The 21,386-nt window shown below is 42.3% G+C and overlaps 1 protein-coding gene across 8 annotated transcripts in view; it reads right to left on the reverse strand.

Annotated features, from left to right (window-relative positions):
• CSNK1G3 (casein kinase 1 gamma 3) overlaps positions 1-21,386 on the reverse strand; it is a 112,405-nt gene that overhangs the window by 61,287 nt on the left and 29,732 nt on the right. For 6 of the 8 annotated variants that reach the window (XM_038770017.1, XM_038770016.1, XM_038770013.1 and 3 more), the window contains 2 exons: positions 14,293-14,715; positions 3,638-3,678 (listed from right to left, as the gene is read on the reverse strand). In XM_038770017.1, coding sequence (XP_038625945.1) covers positions 3,638-3,678; positions 14,293-14,461 — 210 coding nt within the window. In that variant the 5' untranslated portion in view covers positions 14,462-14,715. The remainder of the gene's footprint in view (positions 1-3,637; positions 3,679-14,292; positions 14,716-21,386) is intronic. The other 2 variants (XM_038770015.1, XM_038770018.1) reach the window with 2 other exon arrangements.

The following is a 21,386-nucleotide window of genomic DNA, read 5'->3' on the forward strand; positions in this document are numbered from 1 at the left end:
TGGCCAAACACTATTTTCACAAAAGTCAAATTCACCATATTAAATTCCCTGGGTTTAATTATGCTGAATTACAGCTAAGAATCAACTTGATTATCGTATTTGAAAAACATCCAAAGGCATCTGAATGGAAGATTACTTAAAGTACAGTCCAGTTTCTATGGAATTTGCAGTGTAGAAAAATGTATGCTTTTGAAAGCTGAATGCTGGTATCACAGCTAAAATTGCCATTATGGCTTTTCAAATGGTAGGTACTTGGTAGACAGGAATCACCCCATTTTGAATCTGATCAGCATTGTATCTGCATTTGGGGCCAGTTTTGTAACTGCTGAATGGCTGGAACACATTTTAACAGGATTTTGACTGTCTTCATGGCTGCTGAAATCTTTCAAAGGGAAGCTTTGCAAGAAGCAGTATGGCCTAGCAGACAAAGAAAGGGCCTGAAGGTCAAAAGGACATGGGCTCTAATCCTGGCTCAGCCACTTGTCTGCTGCATGCCCTTGGGCAAGTCACTTCACTTTTCTGCGCCTCAGTTACCTCATCTGCAAAATGGGAACTAAGACTGTGAGCCCCATGTGGGACAGGGAAAGTCTCAAACGTGATTAGCTTGCATCTACCCCAGCACTTAGTATTGTGCTGGGCGTATAGTAAGCATTTCTATACCATAAAAAAAAGAAACTCCAAATGCGAACAGCCTATTTGCATGGTGCTACTATCCTTTCAAGGGGTGTGATGAGACTTAAAATTTTAAGACACATTTCAACACGGAGGGCCTTTAATTCTTCAAGTTAGGTAAACATGAAACAACTTAGTTGTTCAGAACACTGAACCTCCAAAACAACTGGAGCAGTAAAAGTTGCAAGCTATTTGCTTTGTATAGAAGACTATGCTGAGGCTTATGTGACTGCCTTCAAGAGAGGCCAGTATTAATAATTTTAGCCCCCGAGTTAACGGATAAAAAAAAACTTCACAGAACAAAAATAATCCCTCCACCTTGCTGCAAAAAGATTTCTGTCATAAGCCTCTAGCTTCATTTGTTCAAGTTTTTACCTTAATCGGAGAGCATGGTGATTCATTTTCTAAAGTGATATTTCTGACTTCTGGAGCAGGGAGATAGTTAAATATAAAGAATATGGTTTGGATTCATTTGTGCTGAAATTTTTTTATGATTTCATATGGCTTATCCTCAAACTATTTCAAATCATTTATTATTTGGAAAAGACTTAAAAAATGGCAAAACAAAATTCCACCTGGTGCATGTGTGGAAATATATCAAGTTTCCCGTAGTGTATCTGCAGGAGCCACAGAAAGGTTGGATGACCAAGCTTCCTCTTATCAATAGATAGCAGTTTCTCTCCAGCCAAACTAGCCATACCTGCTCACCACCCAATTCCACAAAAGGAGTTACATATGGAATTCCCATTTAAGCCCACAACCATTTAAACCCATGGAGGAAAGTAATAATAATAATAATAATAATAATAATAATGGCAATAACTGCGGTATTTGTTAAGCACTTACTGTGCCACGCACTGTTCTAAGTGCTGGGGTAGATACAAATTACTCAGGTAGAACACAGACTCAACAGTGAAATTACAGAAATTGCAGCCAGTCCCCAAAAACAGGTATTTTGGCCCGGTGGTCTACAACTTCTACTTGCAATCAAAATCTATAGAAACCTACGCTACTTCACCTGGAAATTTAATCCACATTTCTTATTCTGAAGCAATATTCTACACAGGCAGTGAGTATAGGGGCCTACTGTTGAGATTATCAACACTGCAAGAGCTGCAGTTTACAGGTATTTATGCATTCATGTTGACCCCAGGCTCCCTCCTCACCATGAGCAAAACAGATTCTGGAACAATCAATCAATCAGTCAACAGTATTTATTGGCCACTTAGTGTGCACAGTGCACTTTACTAAACAAGCACTTACGGGAAGCAGCGTGACCTAGTGAAAAGAGCATGGGCCCAGGAGTCAGAGGATCTGGATTCTAATCCTGGCCCTGCCATTTGCCTGCTGTGTGACCTAGGGCATAGTTTATCTGTGCCTCAGTTTCTTCACCTGTAAAATGGGAATTCATTACCTGTTCTTTCTCCTAGGGAGCCCCACTTAGAACAGGGACTGTGCCTGACCTGATTACCTTTCTCTCCCCCAGACCTCAGTTCTGAACTTGGCACATAGTAAGCATTTAACAAATACCATAATAATAATAATTATTATTATAGTAGACTTGGTGGTCAATATCCTTGCCCACGAGGATGAGAAAATCTTTAAGCCTCCCCCTTCTTGCACTTCTGTCCCACTGATTGCAAAGCTCAGTTAACTCCCTTGCTTTCTGCTGAAATAGTCCACTAATAGAGAGTAATCCTTGTCTTTTGAAAAAAAAATCACTCTTGCACAAGGGGGTGAATTCTCTCTTTCTTATCCTATGGTTTAATCCATTTTCTTCCAAAGCTTTTAGCAGACTCTCTTAATTTTTTTAGAACAGAGGCACTTCAGAGTTTAACCAGTTAAATGGATTTACCATCCCATTACGTTACCCAACACAGCAAGAAAAATTATTTGAAATTGACTTTCCTTTGATACCCCAACTCTCCTCAGCTGTGTTTCCCAGACAAACTTTGCACTCAGTCAGGGGAACATTATTACGGTGGCACTGTAGTTACAGGCATACTGGACTCCCCCAGGGAACTCCATCCTGCAAGGGACCCCAGGACACCACCAATCAGGTCTGGAAAACGCTGCAGACGTCATTCGGGGGACTGCACCCCAGCTGGGAGAAGGTGTCTCGGAGCATGTCCTGAATCCCAGGAGCCCAATTTGCTACTAATGATTGTATTTCCTAAAAAGTTAGAGAAATGTGTTTTGAACTGCTGCCCTGTATAAACTGATTACTTCAGCACCTAATGCATTTAGCATGTTGCTCATGGTTGACTTAAACAGCTGGACCCCAAAGCCAGGTTCAAAATGAATTACTTCTATAGGAAACAAAATCAGTGCTCAGAAATTTGAACTATTATGGCAAACGGACTTCCAGTATAGTAAATTGTCTTCATCTGGAAAATGCTGGAGAACCTTAGGGATTACAATGACCCCATATTTTCAATTAGTCAACTCTCAGTGATCCAAGGGATAGACTGGATAAAGAATCCTGATACACTTGGCAATCAAAATTTTTTTTTGGTGTTTCTCATTTCAGCCAATTGTTTCAATTGGGCCCCAACAATTGAATAGCATCCTGCTTTGTGTTTTGGCAAAATTAGGCTGGAGAGATGTTGCAACACACAGCATTTTATGCAAACACCATGGTATGGAGCAGCCTATTATCTGAGCAGGGTACAAATTCACCCTACCAAAGAGGTCCCCAGAATCAGTCCAGGGTTGTGGGGTGGAGGGTGAAGGAATGGGACAGGTGTCCCACAGCTACCATGCAATGCCCCTTTTTTCTGCAATTTCCACAGTGTATTCCAGATTGGCCAAACGCCAGTATACTCTGTCTTCTGACCCTATTGTACCTCTTTTAAGAAAAATGTTTTCCAGCCTTCACCAAAGAAATCCAATACACAGACATTAAAAATATTTTCAAGGAAGAAGCACTTGAACATTAAGTAGAAAACAATAAATGGGAACTTACCAGTTTGATTGCCACATATTCATTTGTGTACAGATTTTTCCCTTAAAGAAAATAAAAACCTGAATGTCAGATTCTGCTAAAGATTGGTTTAAAACTAAAATACATTTTAGTCTATGAATAAGGATACTATACAACCCAATTTAATGGGATTGTGCTTAACGATAGTCATTTGCTTCAACAACATAATCTGCTACTTGCCAAAGTGCCTAACATAGTAAAAATTGCATTTGTGCTCAACTCACTGGAAGACTGTATTCAAATAACATATGACCTTAGCAAAAAAAGTAATGGTTATGTTTGCCAAAATCTTTACAAAGGACAAAGTCTTTATTTTTATTTGCCATATTATTTTACACTGTTTAGAAAGTGCAATCAAACATCTTCGAATAAGGGTCAAACCTAAATATTGTATTTGTTTTAAAATCAAAACACTCTAGGAGAGCATAAACACATACGAAGTTTGATGGCTCTACAATTACTGAACTTTATACTTACTGCACATGAAAATAAATATTTAAAAAATAACTATTTTCACAGCAATAAAAGGTGCAACTCTGCAAATAAAAGTTAACATTGGTTAACGAGAGTAAAATCTTGGCTTCAAGGTCAGTATAAAACGGACCTACAAAAAAACAAAAACTTTAAGCCTTGTTTTAAACTTTAAATCATACTTGCTACTTACCTCTTTTTCACACAGATTAAAACAACAACTATAATTACAAGGGAAAAGGCTCGATATAATGGATAACATCAAAGGACACACAAAATCCATAGTTCAATACAAGTCAGAAATCTGTAATATACTTTACCAGTGTTCAAACATCCATGAGAGACTATTTTAAGGATTTAAAAATACCTATAAAAATTTCTCTAGAACCATATTACCTATTGAAAATAGAAAATTTTCTGATTTGAAGTGCTTTTTGCAGCCATATACAGGCCTACTCCACAATACAACCAGGTTACTTTCCTTGAGAATGTTGTTGTAGTGTGAATGGTTGAATCATGGGGTATGCTATCCCACAGCCTAACATGTTAATAATTAGGATCTGTTCAAAACCCTATGGAAAATAATACGAAATGCTGAAACCTGCTATATGCTGTAATGATTAACATCGATAAACTACCGTTTCATCTTTATTAAAGTATTACAAAGGATAACATCATGACATTAAATGAGGAATGGCCCTATAAATTCAACGGTTCACAGCTCAAAAACCCTCCTAAAATCCCATCTCCTCCGACAGGCCTTCCTCAACATCCAGCGTTGTAACAATAAAATGACCACCTCTAGCCCTTGTATATTTATTGATACCCATCCTCAGCACTTGGGTCATTATGTATAGTCAACTGCACAGTCATTTTTATATTCAGATTACTCTACTTGTAAATACTTTTACATGTACCTTCCTCATTTGAGTGTAAGCTCCTTGTGTGTAGGGAACATGTCGGATGTCTCTGTTGTGCTTTCCCAGGTGCTTAGTACAGTGCATGACACCCAGTGGGTGCTCAATAAATGCCATTACCACTACTACTACTACTACTACTACTACTACTACTTATGAATGTTTCCAGAAAGACTGCAGAAGTAGAGGTTTGTTCCACTGACTGCAGTAATGGATGTTCTAGTTTAGTGACGAATTGTTCAATTTAGGTTGAACGGCAGCCTCTTTTCTTCAAACATCATCTTGCGGTAGGCCAACACTTTCTGAACACCTCTGCGCACCTTTGTACCCCTCTCCCCACTAGGGCCGAGTTCTTCAATTGCATCCGTTCATCCATTTTCTTGAAAATTGATCCAAGACTTGTTTGTGCCAAGATTGGGCTGGTGGTGGAGAAACCATCATTTCTTCACCTGTTTTGGCATCTTGTGAAGATCATCATCATCAATTGTATTTATTGAGCGCTTACTATGTGCAGAGCACTGTACTAAGCGCTTGGGAAGTACAAATTGGCAACATATAGAGACAGTCCCTACCCAACAGTGGGCTCACAGTCTAAAAGGGGGAGACAGAGAACAAAACCAAACATACTAACAAAATAAAATAAATAGAAAAGATATGTACAAGTAAAATAAATAAATAAATATAGTAATAAATATGTACAAACATATATACATATATACAGGTGCTGTGGGGAAGGGAAGGAGGTAAGATGGGGGGGATGGAGAGGGGGACGAGGGGGAGAGGAAGGAAGGAGCTCAGTCTGGGAAGGCCTCCTGGAGGAGGTGAGCTCTCAGTAGGGCCTTGAAGGGAGGAAGAAGGCTAGATCGGCGGATGGGCAGAGGGAGGGCATTCCAGGCCCGGGGGATGACGTGGGCCGGGGGTCGACAGCGGAACAGGCGAGAACGAGGTACGGTGAGGATATTAGCAGCAGAGGAGCAGAGGGTGCGGGCTGGGCTGTAGAAGGAGAGAAGGGAGGTGAGGTAGGAGGGGGCGAGGTGATGGACAGCCTTGAAGCCCAGGGTGACGAGTTTCTGCCTGATGCACAGATTCATTGGTAGCCACTGGAGACTTTTGAGGAGGGGAGTAATATGCCCAGAAGATGCACTGGATTGCTGAAGTTGGAGATGGTCCTCGTAGGACAATGATTCCTCTATATGAGATACAACCTGCATCATCCATTTCTACATTAAGTTGGCTCCCCAGTTCAACAACGTCTTTGGGTATCGGCTCACAGGTCTCTTCAGTGCCTTCCCTAACACAAACTGTGGGCCGAGCTTCCTCCAAGATCCATTTATTGTTGCTTGTTTAATTTCAGGCAAGAGGGGGAGGGGACGGGAAGGGGATTACTTACCTGTAGCGCTCGGCCGGAATGTTGGAGCCGGTCGAGCACATGCATGGGGTAAGGCATCAAACAATACTTGTTGTATCCCCGGGGTGGTTGTAAACTGGGGTAGGCCTGTAATTTAGAACATATAGCTTTGAAGTAAAAATAAGACAGCTTTTATATTTTCAGAATAACATACACCTGCCTCTAGAAAAAAAAGCCAACGAGAGGAGATACTGGAAAGCTTCAACTGCGTTCATATTTCACCAGCTCAGAATGGGCACGTTTTGAAAGACAAACACACCAAGAGCTAGGAGAGAGGGAAGGAAACAGGGAGAGCGAGCACGCATGCACCACCTTCCATCTGAAGAACTCAAGGAGCTGTACAAAATCATTCAGACTAGGAACATTGACTAGTCTCAAATCCTCGGCAAAGTAGGGAAGTATATGCAACGGGAGAGGGAAAACGAGAGATGGACAAAAAGTACAAGGGGGAATGAGCAAGCAAGAGCATACTGCAGATGTAAAGAACAGTTCAGGTTCTCGACTAATCCCTGTCTTCAAATTACTAGTGTTCCTGTAAAGGGCAGGGTACTGCAAGGCCTCTCCATTCCGACTGATCTAGGCTCCGCTTTCCCAGGGCTACAAATGAATGTTCTTCCCAGATTGGACAGGAGGAAGCCAGCATGCAGCAAAGGTTCAACACTGACTCCAAGACACTAGTTCTTACCTTCTCAGACTGCCTTTTATCTGTAGGGGTTCTGGAGAAGGAAAGAGCCAGCCAAAGAGCAAGAGAATTAAATTGTGACTACAGAAACATTAAAAGGGAGAAGCATGATCATTTTCCAGTAATCTTTTATTCAAAAAGTCATCGTTAACAAGATAAACCCCAGTCAGATTTTGAAACCTCTAGATGTAATGCAAATACTGATCGAATGTTCAAGATTTCCATACATGGGCTCGTGAAAGAGACTCAACTCAAAGCGTTAGCAGAACAAATGGACTTTTTGACTGTAATTTCTACAGAACATTAGGGAGGGATCAGAGAAAAGGCAAAAATCAAGGAAAAATTCCATTACTATGATCTCCAGTGGCTACCAATCAATCTGCGCATCAGGCAGAAACTCCTCACCCTTGGCTTCAAGGCTCTCCATCACCTCGCCCCCCCCCCCCCGCCCGCCACCTCACCTCCCTTCTCTTCTTCTACAGCCCACCCCGCACCCTCTGCTCCTCCGCCACTAATCTCCTCACCGTGCCTCGTTCTCGCCTGTCCCGCCATCGACCCCCGGCCCACGTCATCCCCCGGGCCTGGAATGCCCTCCCTCTGCCCATCCGCCAAGCTAGCTCTCTTCCTCCCTTCAAGGCCCTACTGAGAGCTCACCTCCTCCAGGAGGCCTTTCCAGACTGAGCCCCTTCCTTCCTCTCCCCCTCTCCATCCCCCATCTTACCTCCTTCCCTTCCCCACAGCACCTGTATATATGTATATATGTTTGTACATATTTATTACTCTTTTTATTAATTTATTTATTTATCTTACTTGTACATATCTATTCTATTTATTTTATTTCGTTAGTATGTTTGGTTTTGTTCTCTGTCTCCCCCTTCTAGACCGTGAGCCCGCTGTTGGGTAGGGTCTGTCTCTATGTGTTGCCGACTTGTACTTCCCAAGCGCTTAGTACAGTGCTCTGCACACAGTAAGCGCTCAATAAATACGATTGATTGATTGATTGATCATTCTTCTCAACTAAACACAACTGCACAAAAGACTCCACCCATCACTGGTGCTGCCAAACTGCTCCCTCTCCCTACAGCCCCTGTCAACTCAGGGCCTAACTTTGCTCTCCAAGTCCAGGTCCAGGAACTCTCACACCTTGGTCTAGTTCTAGGCTTGCCAGAGTTATGGGCCTTTGCTGGCCTCCCCACTTTCGGGGAGCAGCGCTAGGCCTGACCACTTGACTAACCCCTACTGTTTGACTGCCCACATCCCACTTGGACTTTGGAAACTTGGAACCCCTTAAAGCCCAAACTGCAGTCTTATAAGCACTCAAGAGTGGTACAGTCAGCCATAATTCCTCAAAGCTGTAGGCCTAGTCGATGCTCAGAAAGAGGGAGCAGGTGGGCAGGACTGAGCTGAATCAACCCACCACAGCCATTCCTCTGCCCAAGTCAGGCCAGTGGCCTCCAGGACTCCCCGTCTCCTCCCACCCCACTGCTACCTGCACAATTTTTCTTCTCCACCCTCTCTGATCATCTTTTCCTTCATACCTGCTCTACTTCCCACATAACTCTTCTTGCCTCTCCCCTTTGAGGGTGGGAGAGTCAAAACCAAAACCCAAAGGCACAATCTTAAACTCCAACCATCCGCTTACAGCAAAAGATAGTACTTTTGAACCCAAAGTATTACTTGAAGGTTTTTCATAGAAAACTCAACTACGTTCCAACTGGCTGGTGTGTAAATGGTAAAATTTCTGTTTTCCTCAACTATTCATTTTCCTTTTTTAAATTTTTGCAGACAACCCTGCTCTTGCAGGATTAAGTTAAACTGACAGTTAAGGATTTATGCTTTCGGAAAAGCAGTAAATTAACTGTGGTTTTTATGCCTGGTGTCAGGCTGACAACAGGTTTTCCTGGGTGGCTGGACCTTCAAAATTGAAACTGGTCTTCAGTCTGACATTATGGGGGCCTCTGTCTATATCTTTCCAACCAAAAAGCCACAAGAGATAGGTGAGAATGAACTAGTACAAGAAGAAAAAAGTCAGCATTCAGCTGTGACAAATCTGGAAACTATCAATCAATGAGTGCGTAAGTTTTAGCAACAAAGCATACATTTTTTTCTGACACTGGCAATACTGAGTACAGACTGGTTCCATGAAGAAATGAAGTTGAGTATCCCTACTTGAGAGATGTAAAATACACACTGGATGGAAGGATTAGAATTTGAATGCTTGTCCTGCATTCTTACATGGCAAATTAACAATAAATGATAAGAAATGTGCTGAACCTTTTTCTTTGCAAGTAGAGGAGAAACAAGAGCTTTATATGTCACCTTCAAAGTAGTCAGAGAGAATAAGTTGGAGGTCATATTAGATGGATGGATCACAGCCCTCCCCTTATTCAAAGCCCCTTCTGAAATCCCGCCTTATTCAACATGCCTCCGTCGATTAATTCCCAGTATTCCCAGTCAAATAGCCGATCAAACCTCTCTAACCCTTGTGGAATCATTTATGCCCAACCTCATTACTTATGGATATACATTTATTCAATTTTATGTTCAATTATGTATTTTGATGACTCCGTTCGTTCATGTTTTTACGTTGGTCAACCAATCGATTGATCGTATTTACTGATTACTGTGTGCACAGAACTGTACTAAGCGCTTGAGAGAATACAATATAACAAAGTTGGTAGACACATATCTTGCCCACAACACGCTTACAGTTTAGAGAGCACTGCCCTAATGGTCTCCTCCATTAGGGCAGGAATTTGTCACTTGCTTGTTTTGTCCCTCCCAAATGCTTTGGATAGTGGACACTCAAAACTGCTCTTAGTACTACTACTAGCTTACTCCGGTGGCTCCCCAGTTTTGGTGAACTACTGAAACCCAATGCAAACAAAGAGAAGAGTATGAGGACAGGCACTGAGTCTTTTCCTTCTATTGTACTCCCCTAAGCCCTTAGTACAGTTCTCTGTGAAGAGCAGGTGTTCAATAAATACATGATGTTTCCACTTCTCTGAAAATGCATGAATTGGTGAAGCCACTGGTATTTGATGTGGGAGAGGATATAGAAGGAAAAATATGGGAAAGAATCTATAAGGAAGTTGCTTAATTTTAGGAGAAGATTTTACATTGGTCAATTTATTGGTGCAGCATACCATCTACTATCTATCCTAATGGAAGGGGTGTTCAGCAGGGAGTCTGAATAACTGCAGATAAACAAAATTTAGTTGTGGCCAGGCTCAGAGTGGTGAAGCTCTGTCTGAGGTGGTGTGTGTGGGAGTCAGAAAGGGAGGAGGCTTGAGAACACTTGGAATTGGGCAGCTGCTTTGTGAGACCCTAAACTGGGGGATGGCAGTTCCTGGGTGGGCAACACTGGGAAAGAGTCCATAACCCAGTGAAGACCAGGTATCAGAATGAGGTGGACTTCCATAGGCAGCAACCCTCAAGAGGAACCAAGAGATTTTTTTGCTAGCTCTCCCTTGATTAGTGATGTCCTGAACAGCATATGTGTGTTCTGTGTGTGTCAGATATATACAGAGGTAAAGTTACCCCAGATACACTACACCAGGGCCTCAAAACAAGCTACCAAAACTATTATTGCCAATGCAGAGGAAAAAAAAAATCCTCAGACCTCAAGTATAGCAAGTCTATTAGTTCTGCTGAAGTGTCTGGATTTTGTGAAGATCTGCAAAGTTTTTTGTTTGGCGGGGTCAAAAGTGAGGACAATTATGAGTTTTTTAATGTGCATATATGTTAGCATTTGTTTAAATTAATAATCTTATTGGCGCAAATTTACACTGCTATTTGACCATGTATGTTAATAGTGTTAAATATGGTGTGCTTTGTATCACAAATATATTTAGATTGTTTTCGTTAATTTTTTGGTTCTTGGAGATGCAGTAATGCTGTTTACATTATTTCCTATGGGAATCTATACTTCATTTAGCACATAATATGCCACCTTCAAAGAAGTAGTTATGAGCTCTGATGGGCGTTTTTTCAGTATGCTTAAGTGCTAAGGGTGACTGATGGGAAAATAATGATGATAATAATAACAATAATAACTGTGGTATTTGTTTAACACTTACTCTGTGCCAGGCACTATAATAGGTTCTGGGGTAGAAACAAGCAAATCAGGTTGGACACAGTCCCTGTCCCACATGGGGCACGCAGTCTTAATCCCCATTTTACAGCTGAGGTAACTGAGGCACAGAGAAGTTAAGTGACTAGCCCAAGGTCACACAGCAGAGAAAGGGCAGATCCGGGATTAGAACCCAGGTCCTTCTGTCTCCCAGTCCTGGGCTGACGTGACCTGGGGGGACAATATACTCAGATCTGGCAAAACGTGCACTTTCACTACACATTTTAGGTAGGAAAACGATGGCACGATTAGGGAATGTTCTTCCACCAATGCATGTCTGTCTGAAAGTGTGGCTCCAACTTGGCATCTAACGTCAAACCAACTACAAAATTGTAATAATGTCCAACCTTTCCAGGTGGTTGTAAAACCTGGACCAAAGCAGGCCTGGACTCTCAGAAAAGTTTCATCAGCATCACCTAGAAGCTAAAATAAACATTAAATGGCAAGGCAGGCTAGCCTAACAATAAGGTTATGGAACACAATCAGTCCACCGGCACCGAGGCAATGATATTATCACCACCCAGCTTCCTGGGGTGAGACAAGTGAAAGAGCATGGATGACAGCCCGACACTGAAGCAGCTGTTTTATGGTGTGAGCTGAAAGTGGGAATGTGCAAGAAAAGAGAGCAGAATGCTTTAAAGATGCAGTAAAGCAATGTCCAAAACAACATGATATAGTAGTGGACAACTAGTAGACAACAGCAGCAGACAGACCTCTCCTCAAAAGGAGGTTTCAGAAAAATTGTGATTCCAACAGGTGTCTTCAAAACCAGTAACTGATGCTGCCACACAGAAAGGCATCGGCAGGGCAAAGGACTATCTCTGCCTGCACATAATGTGGCATGGATCATCAGTCCCACCTACACACGTGGATAAGATCGCCCTGTCAGTAGCATTAACTGGAATTTGACGAATAAGTGATTGGTTCTTGATTTCCCCCTCAAGATTTTTCCCCCTAAAAAACTTTCTCCCATTGATTCATTTGAATTTGGTTCACCATAGTAGGGATTTCCCCCCACCTCTTTTTAAGATGAATATGTTAAGAACCACTTTACCAAGAGAGTTGTCACTTCTTCCTATTACCTGTAGGGATTCTTGAATTACTGCATGAAAAGCTTAAGTAAACACTTGTAGTTAACCACATAACCTTGCTATTCTAATGACCAGCTTTCCTCACTTACTTGTCCAAAGTGGCCAGGACAACCCTGGAGATGGCTGTTTTCTGAGTGTTTCATCCAGGAATGTGGCATTGGCTTTCTGCAATGACCACACTACAGTCTGCAGAAAGTTTACAGTTTACTGGTTTAGGCAGTACAGAAACGCTGGCTCCAGCTCTTCACTAGCTTCTCTTCAGCAGTATTGTGTGCATTGACCATTTTTACACTGCAGCCTAGGGTAGCCCAAATGATATGGGACCCCAATCCACTCCCCATCTTCTTCAACTCCCTGTTTCCTTTCTATGTTTCGCCACCCTCCTCCCTTCTTTTTTAATTCTCCACCATTGGCAACATTATCTTCAAACCAAACTCTGAGGAGAGAGTCCCTCACCAAATTCTGGCATGTGAATCTCTCCCTCGAAGTCAATTCCACACAATTTTTTGTTAATGGAGGCAGTGATTGAAGTTCAGAATCGTTTATTTTCAAATGTATAGTTTGAATACAAATGGACCCTGAGCAGTAGTCACTAGAATACTGGGAAGTAAAGCTAGCAAGTAATGGTACCTTCTCCTGTCACATAAACTAAATGTCAAACTGGATGTAGTAGTAGCAGTAATGGTATTTATTGAGTGCTGGATGTAATGCACTCTTTATGAAAACTAATTGTGTGTATACCCTATATCGCTTACAACTGTTTAAATACAGACTGTGAACTTACAGCACTCAGACTTTAAACACCCATAAAGCTTTTGATTCCAATATCTCCTTGAATAGTTCATGGTGAGATTATGGACTTTTAAGGTTTTAATCCAAATTTTATTCAAATAACCACTAAAGTTCTCATTCATACTGGTGGGGCTAATGCCACCCCATCCTGTAATAATAACTGTGTTATTTGTTTAGCACTTACTATGTGCCAAGCGCTGTACTAAGCACTGGGGTAAATGCAATCCAATCAGATCGAACACAGCCCCTGTCCCTTACGGGGCTCACAGTTGAAGGGAGAGAGGGAGAACTGGTATTTAATCCCCATTTTGCAGGTGAGGAAATTGAAGCACAGATAATTTAAATGACTTATCCAAGGTCATACAGGGGTGCGTCCAGCATTAGAACCCAGATCCCTTGGCTCCCAGGACCGTGCTTTTTTCGCTAGACCACACCATTGAATCACTAAATAAGCACTGGATTTCCTTCAAAGAACAGCACCTTAAAAGGATCTTAAGTGCCGGCTGGAAAGTGGGATTAAGAGACACAAGGTACTTCAAATACCATCTACATAAAGGAATTGAGAAACAGTGTGGCCTAGAGGAAAAAGCACAGGACTGCAAGTCAGGAAAAAGGAAATTAACAAGGGAAAGGAGAGCAGCGAGGAGTGATCTATCATGTAATTTTTGCTTATCTTATTCTATACTGTTGTTGGGGAAGCTTATATAACAGAACCTAATTGAATGTAAATCTATGGGTAAAATATACCCTTATAAGACCATTCACAATACAGCCACATTTTTGAGGAAAATATTACAGATATATCCTAGGGTACATCTGTACTCTTATCCAGCACTTAGTAGCGTCTAGCACTTAAGAATATAGTATGTGGTATAGCACTTATCATAAAGTGAGCACATAATAACTGGAATGCTCAACTGCAATCCTATTGGTTAGATTTGGAGGATTCCTTGAAGATCACCAAAACCTAGAAAGAAAGTCTCCATTCCTTCCTCTCAGTAAATATGATGACCAAAATTTATCAAACAGTAAGCGATTTGGAACACATTTTCATTTTCAAACACAGTGACTGGAAAACATTTTCATGGGTAGCAATGAAATGCATGTGTTGAAATAATAGTAGAGTAGGAGAGAAGAGTCTTACCTAATCGCAGTTCTCCAAAATTGCCACATCCGATCTTTTTGCCGACTCTGAAGTTCGGTCCCACCATTAAAACGCCAGTACTTGAAGGTCCCATCCCTCGAGGGTGGTGCCCCATTCGGCCACTAGGGCGTGCCGCTTTATCATCTATCTTGTCCTTTTTCTTATCCATAGCTAGTTTATGGTACTCCACTTTGAATTCTGCAATTAGGACAAGCAATTACAGAATAGGGTGCTGCAAAAACAGAAACATCCCTAATTACCTGCACTAGCTATGTAAGATTAAGCTTCAAAGAGGGATTGAGAGATCACTGACAAGGAGCATATCATTCCATCTGCAAAGTGTCTTTCTTTGGTTGACGTTTCGGCTAAATATCTTCAAATGGGAGCTGTTCAGGAGACTGTTGACAAATTCGCAGAGAAGAGCTGAAAAATGAAAAGGAAAATTAGCCAAATAGAAAAGATGCATTAACTGTCTTTCACAATTCACCGCCCCAGATACATGAGCTCTGTTTACTGGATATCAAGCCCTATGTTGGGGTCAAAGGACCATTTAAGAATGAGAGTGCCATAACTGTTGGAAATGACCATTATCTTCTTGGAAGCATGTTCCTTTCTTCAAGCCATTTTGCAGAAGCATGACATTGGCTTTTGTAAGTAACGCCATCAAATAATACCTCCAGTGCCAGCAGGCAGAGGAACTCACCCAGCAGCTCCACAGGTACAACTCAAGGCTGTGAATGGAACAGTTATATCAGCATTGGGTTTGGCCATCCCTTAATCACAACCTGATCTGCAGCTTTCAGTCACGTTTCTTAGTAATCAAGAGGATTTAGCTGCAGGACCCTGGCGGCTCCCAACCAAAGGTGGCCTGGTAAGTGGCCAACTTCACTTCCCGCCTAGAGGAGCTATTCAGGCAGAAAACTGCCTGAAAATAATGGGGACAGAAAAGGGTTTACTAGCCAGTCCACCAACCGGGTTGGGGAAATAATTTTCTCTTCACAGGAGTGGTATTACAATGTAGCCTCTTTATGGCTTTAAATGTCAGGAGGTTTTTCAGGTGAGATTTACCTTCTCAAATTCAAGACAGGTAGGCAGAAACCAACCTTATTCTTTCTTCCCATTCTGCCTGTAAGGGGTTATTGGGTGTCATTTACCCAAACAGAGAATTAGACCTTCGATTTACATGGGGATGGGTTGGGGGGGGGGGGGGGGGGCGGGGAGATTCCCCTAATCCATTACCTTAAACTCCTCTTTGGGTCTTGAAAATTTTTAGCGATAAAAGGTAAATTGTTCAGTTGCAAAACCAGTGATGGGGGCTGTTCTTTTTTTCCCCACAAGGATTACTGTATAACTACTACAGTAAAAATATTCAGATTGTGCCACTTTTGAAAGACTCCTGATAACATCTACCTATTTAGTAGGTTGCCATCAAATGATGAATGCCAACTGAAATATATGTCCTTGAGGTTTATCAGTAAGAAAATAGATCATCAATAAGAGAGAGTTTATCAGTAGGAAAATAGGTTAAATGACCTTTTGCAAAGAAAATAGCACAGGCCCGAGAGTCAGAGTACCAGGGTTCTAATCTCAGTTCTACCACTTGCCTGCTCTGTGATTCTGGGCAACTCACTTCACTTTTTTGTGCCTCCATTTCCTCATCTATAAAATGGGAATTCAATACCTGTTCTTGCTTCTGCTTAAACCATCTGACCTTATTATCCTGTATCTATCCCAGCAATTAAGCACTTAAATACCACCGATATTATTTATCATCTAGCTGTTGTTTGCTTTATCTAGTTCTATAGTTCTATCTGTAGGTATCTATTAAACAAACTAAAGTCAGTTCTGCTGGAACATGCATTTTCATGATAGAGTTTGAATAAAGTGCAAAGGTAGAATTTGAGAATATTCTTCCTACAATGTGCATCTCTCTGGGAAGAACACAATGCAGTGTCAGAAGAAACGATTACGCACAGATACACCACGGGCTGAGTACTTCAACTCAAATTTCCCTTAATGTGTGGTTCTTCAAGAACATAACCCCACTTTGTAGGAGAACTATTATGCTAATTTTATAGAAAAATTTATTTCTCACTACATTTGCCAAACCATCAATTAAGAATGTGAAAACACAATGTATATTCTGGCTTTCTGGGAAACTGAGTTATCCGTTAACACTGTGCTGACCTCCGTGACTCCTATCTCTCCCCTCTCCATTCCATACTTCCTGCTGCCTGAATCATTAAAAAAAAAAAATTCAGTCGACATCTCCCCACTCCTCAAAAACCTCCTATGGCAGCCCACCCACCTCCACATCAAACAAAAACTCTTTACCATAGGCTTTAAGGCACTCAGTCAGCTCTCCCTCTCTTACTTTACTCAATCTCCTATTTACAACCCAGCCGACACATTTTGTTCCTCTAACACCGACTTACTCCCTGTAACTGGATCTTGCTGACCCCTTGCCCACTTCTTCCCTCTGGCTTGGAACACTCTCCCCCAAACAGACCACCAATCGCCCCATCTTCGAAACCCTCCTAAAATCATATCTCCTCCATGAAGCCTTCTCTAACTAAACTCTCATTTCCCCACCCTATAGGAGAAGCAGCGCGGCTTAGTGGAAAGCGCACGGGCTTGGGAGTAAAAGGCCGTGGGTTCTAATCCCGGCTCTGCCACTTGTCAGCTGTGTAACTTTGGGCAAGTCACTTAACTTTTCTGTGCCTCAGTTACCTCATCTGTAAAATGGAGTTTTAAGACTGTGAGCCCCATGTGGGATAACCTGATTACCTTGTATCTACCCCAGCACTTAGAACAGTGCTTGGCACATAGTAAGCGCTTTAACAAATACCACCATTATTATTATTTGCTCTCTCTTCTGTGTCACCTTTGCACCTGGATATGTACTTCAATTAATCAATCATACTTATTGAGCACTTACTATGTACAGAGTGCTTGGGAGAGTACAATATAACAGAGTTGGTAGACACATTCCCTGTTCACAACGAAGCACTCTGACACTCACCCTGTCCCCAGCTCCTCGGCACTTCTGTACCTATCCTTATACTCTGCCATTTTTCTCTATCTGTAATTTATTTTACTGTCTGCCTCCCCATCTAGATTGCAAGCTCCTTGAGGAGAGGGATTGTGTCTATCAACTCTATTGTATTGTACTCTCCCACGCACTTAGACTAGACTGTGAGCCCACTGTTGGGTAGGGACTGTCTCTATATGTTGCTAACTTGTACTTCCCAAGCGCTTAGTACAGTGCCCTGCACACAGTAAGCACTCAATAAATATGATTGATTGATTGATTGACTTAGTACAGTGCTCTGCAATCAGTCAATAGTATGTATTGAGCACTTACTGTGTACTAAGCACTTGGAAGAGTAGAATATAACAGATTGGTGGACGTGTTCCCTGCAAGCAGTAAATGCTCAATACATACCATTGACTGCCTATGCATCTACTTTACCTAAATATACTTTCCATATAATGCTATTTTTTCAAAAATGCAGTTAAGAGATACAGGTGAACCCCCAATTCCAAACAACCACAATATATAAGATCCACTGATGTAGCCCAGGATCCATAAATCCCACCTCCATTATGTGTAACCACAGCAGGGAATTCAATTCTCTTCCTACCCCTTCTTCCACTTGCCCCTTCCCAAACACAATCTTGAAGCCCCACTTCTCCACTTGCCAGGATCTCAGGAGAGAGGCAGAGATCTTAAGATTTAGGCAATGCTATCTCTCCTACACCTACTGTGGAGTGCTTTCACCTGAAATAGAAAAACCCTATTCAGCTACTCCCCTGCCCTACCCATTCCCACCTATTCTACTTCCCAGCTCTGCCACCTGACTGCTGTGTGACCTTGGGTAAGTCACTCAATTTCTCTGTACCTCAGTTTCTTCATCTGTAAAATGGAAATTCAGTACTTGTCCTCCTCCCCCTTTAGTCCCTTTATGGACTGTGTCCAAGCTGATAATCTTCATTATCTACCCCAGGGCTTTGATCAGTGCTTGGCATAAAGCACTTAACAGATATCACCATAATTATTATTATTGCTAATAATATCGATTGGATTACTGGATTGCTGGATTACTGCATCAGCCTCCTCTCTGATCTCCCATTCTCCTGTCTCTCCCTACTTCAGTCTATACTTACTCTGCTGCCTGGATCATCTTTGTGCAGAAACGCTCTAGGCATGTCACTCCCCTCCTCAAAAATCTCCAGTCAACCTACGAATCAAGCAAAAACTCCTCACTCTCGGCTTCAAGGCTCTCCATCACCTTGCCCCCTCCTACCTCGCCTCCCTTCTCTCCTTCTACAGCCCAGCCCACACCCTCTGCTCCTCTGCTGCTAACCTCCTCACTGTACCTCGTTCTCTCCTGTCCCGCTGTCGACCCCTGGCCCACATCCTTCCCCTGGCCTGGAATGCCCTCCCTCCACACATCTGCCAAGCTAGCTCTCTTCCTCCCTTCAAAGCCCTACTGAGAGCTCACCTCTTCCAGGAGGCCTTCCCAGACTGAGCCCGCCTCCTCTCCTCCTCCCCATCCCCCTGTCCTACCTCCTTCTCCTCCCCACAGCACTTATATATATATTTCTACAGATTTATTACTTTATTTTACTTGTACATATTGACTATTCTATTTATTTTGTTAATGATGTGCATAGAGCTTTAATTCTATTTGTTCTGACGATTTTGACACCTGTCTACATGTTTTGCTTTGTTGTCTGTCTCCCCCTTCTAGACTGTGAGCCTTTTATTGGGAAGGGACCGTCTCTATATGTTGCCGACTTGTACTTTCCAAGCGCTTAGTACAGTGCTCTGCACACAGTAAGCGCTCAATAAATATGATTGAATGAATGAATGAATGAATAATATTAATAAGAATTTCAGAATGGAAATTTAATGCAATTATTTTCCTCAAGGCCAAAGTGAAAAAATCGTCATGATCCCGACTTTCTCTTCTACATGTTTTTGAGCATTTATACCCTCTGTTGGTAACACCAATCCATAATCCAAAAATCACACTGACTGCCTGTAATGAGGGCCTTTGGCTTAAAAATTAATTAGGATCATTCAATGTTACAGGAATCATCAATAGCAAGCAAGCTGCGCTTCATTAGAGAAATTTCCCTAGCTTCTAAAAGCAGTAGATGATAAGTTGTAAAACCAGTTAGAGCAATTTCAAATGTGTCTAACTCACAATCATTCGTAACAACGGAGGACAGAAATGAAATATAAATAATCAACAGGAACACTTTAAGGTTTCACATGAAAGTTTCAATGCTATCCCATACCAAACCTTTTACCAGAGCTATAGAGTGTTATGTTATGGATTTTACTTCCTCTTGCTAATAAGAATTCCATTCAAATCTGACAAGCAATTTACCTCCCAACCTTCATAGTGTTACCAAAACAACCCACCTCTTCCTGGAGACATTGATTGATCAATCCCAACCAACCCGATGACCACCCTTAGCATTTCTGGGTAGAGTGACTGCTCGATTTACTTAATCTACTCATTTGTCAATTTTACCTTCATTTTTACTATGCTTTCCCTTTCACTTCCATTTTGTGCATAGTCTCTGTGTTTGCCTATAGTAGCAGTAATGTAGTAATGGCACTACACTGAGCACTCCCTGCACTATGGCTTGAGAAAATACCAAAGAAGCACAAGACACATTCCCTCCCCATGTTCCCTTACACTCTAATGTGGGAGAGAGACATGAAAGTATTTACAAATCAAGTAGTCAGAAGAAATAATTGACTTCAAGTGATTATGCATTTCAGGGTAAAAATACATATGAAAGGTAAAAATAAATATGAAAGTGGTAGAGATGGCCATTGCATTAACTGGGAGTTATTCGAGGGAGGCTTACTGAAGGTGGGGGGATTCTAGGAGACATTTTAGGAACATTGAGAGAGCTGTGCCCTGTAATCTGTGATTTTAAGTTCTCTGTGCCTCAGTTCTCCCAGCTGTAAAATGGGGATAAAATGCCTGTTCTCCCTCCCTCCGATGGTGAGACCTGTGTGGAATAGGAATTGTGTCCAATCTGGTTATCTTCTAACTGAGCACTTAATGGAGGATTAATGGAGGATGGAGAAGCAGCGTGGCTCAGTGGAAAGAGCCCGGGCTTTGGAGTCAGAGGTCATGGGTTCAAATCCCAGCTCTGCCAATTGTCAGCTGTGTGACTTTGGGCAAGTCACTTGACTTCTCTGGGCCTCTGTAAAATGGGGATGAAGACTGTGAGCCCCCCATGGGACAACCTGATCACCTTGTAACCTCCCTAGCGCTTAGAACAGTGCTTTGCACATAGTAAGCGCTTAATAAATACTATCATTATTATTATTATTATTATTATTTGACACACAGTAAGCACTGAATAAATGTTATTATTATTATCGGCTGTCAGATCATGGGGAAGAGAGAGATCCAATTCTGGAGAAAAGTGTGAGCATGGGAAGGGAGGTGAAAATGGCGAGAGTGAGAAACATTTGGAAGGTTAGCTTGGGAGGAATGAAGCAAGCAAGTGAACTGGGAAGTAGCGGTTAAGAAAGCTAACTGCCATACTCCGATCACGTGCCTTATTTCCGGAAGACTGAAGTCCAGAAGTCGACTTGGTTTGTTCCCACCTCCACCACCCTCTCAGCCTTCTCTCTGGCCACATCTCCTCACACGTACCTCCATCCCTCGTTTCCCAGCAAATGAAGCCCAGCTGCCCCTGGCTTCTCTGCCTCCAGCACAGTGGTCAGCCTCATGACCACAGAGTCCAGCGGCAGAGCCCACCCCATGCAGCCAACCATATTTTCAACAACTGGCAGGCAGCTTCCCCAGGGACAGGGATGGGGGCAGGGAAGTCTGTGCCACCGGTAGCAAGTGTAAAACTCAGATATGATCCCCCTGGAGAGACTGTCGAACTGGAGCTGTGAGAAGGTCTGGGCCAGCCAGGGAGCAATCCAAGAGGGACGTAGCCGAATTAAAGCAAGCCGGCTCTTAAGGGCAAGAATACAGAGCCAGGAGACAGGCACCTAGCCATCAGGAAGGCCACATCCAGGATCCAAATAGTATTTTCCTGCTCCTCTC

This window comes from Tachyglossus aculeatus, chromosome X4 (genome assembly GCF_015852505.1).
Source record: "Tachyglossus aculeatus isolate mTacAcu1 chromosome X4, mTacAcu1.pri, whole genome shotgun sequence".
Classification (NCBI taxonomy): domain Eukaryota; kingdom Metazoa; phylum Chordata; class Mammalia; order Monotremata; family Tachyglossidae; genus Tachyglossus; species Tachyglossus aculeatus.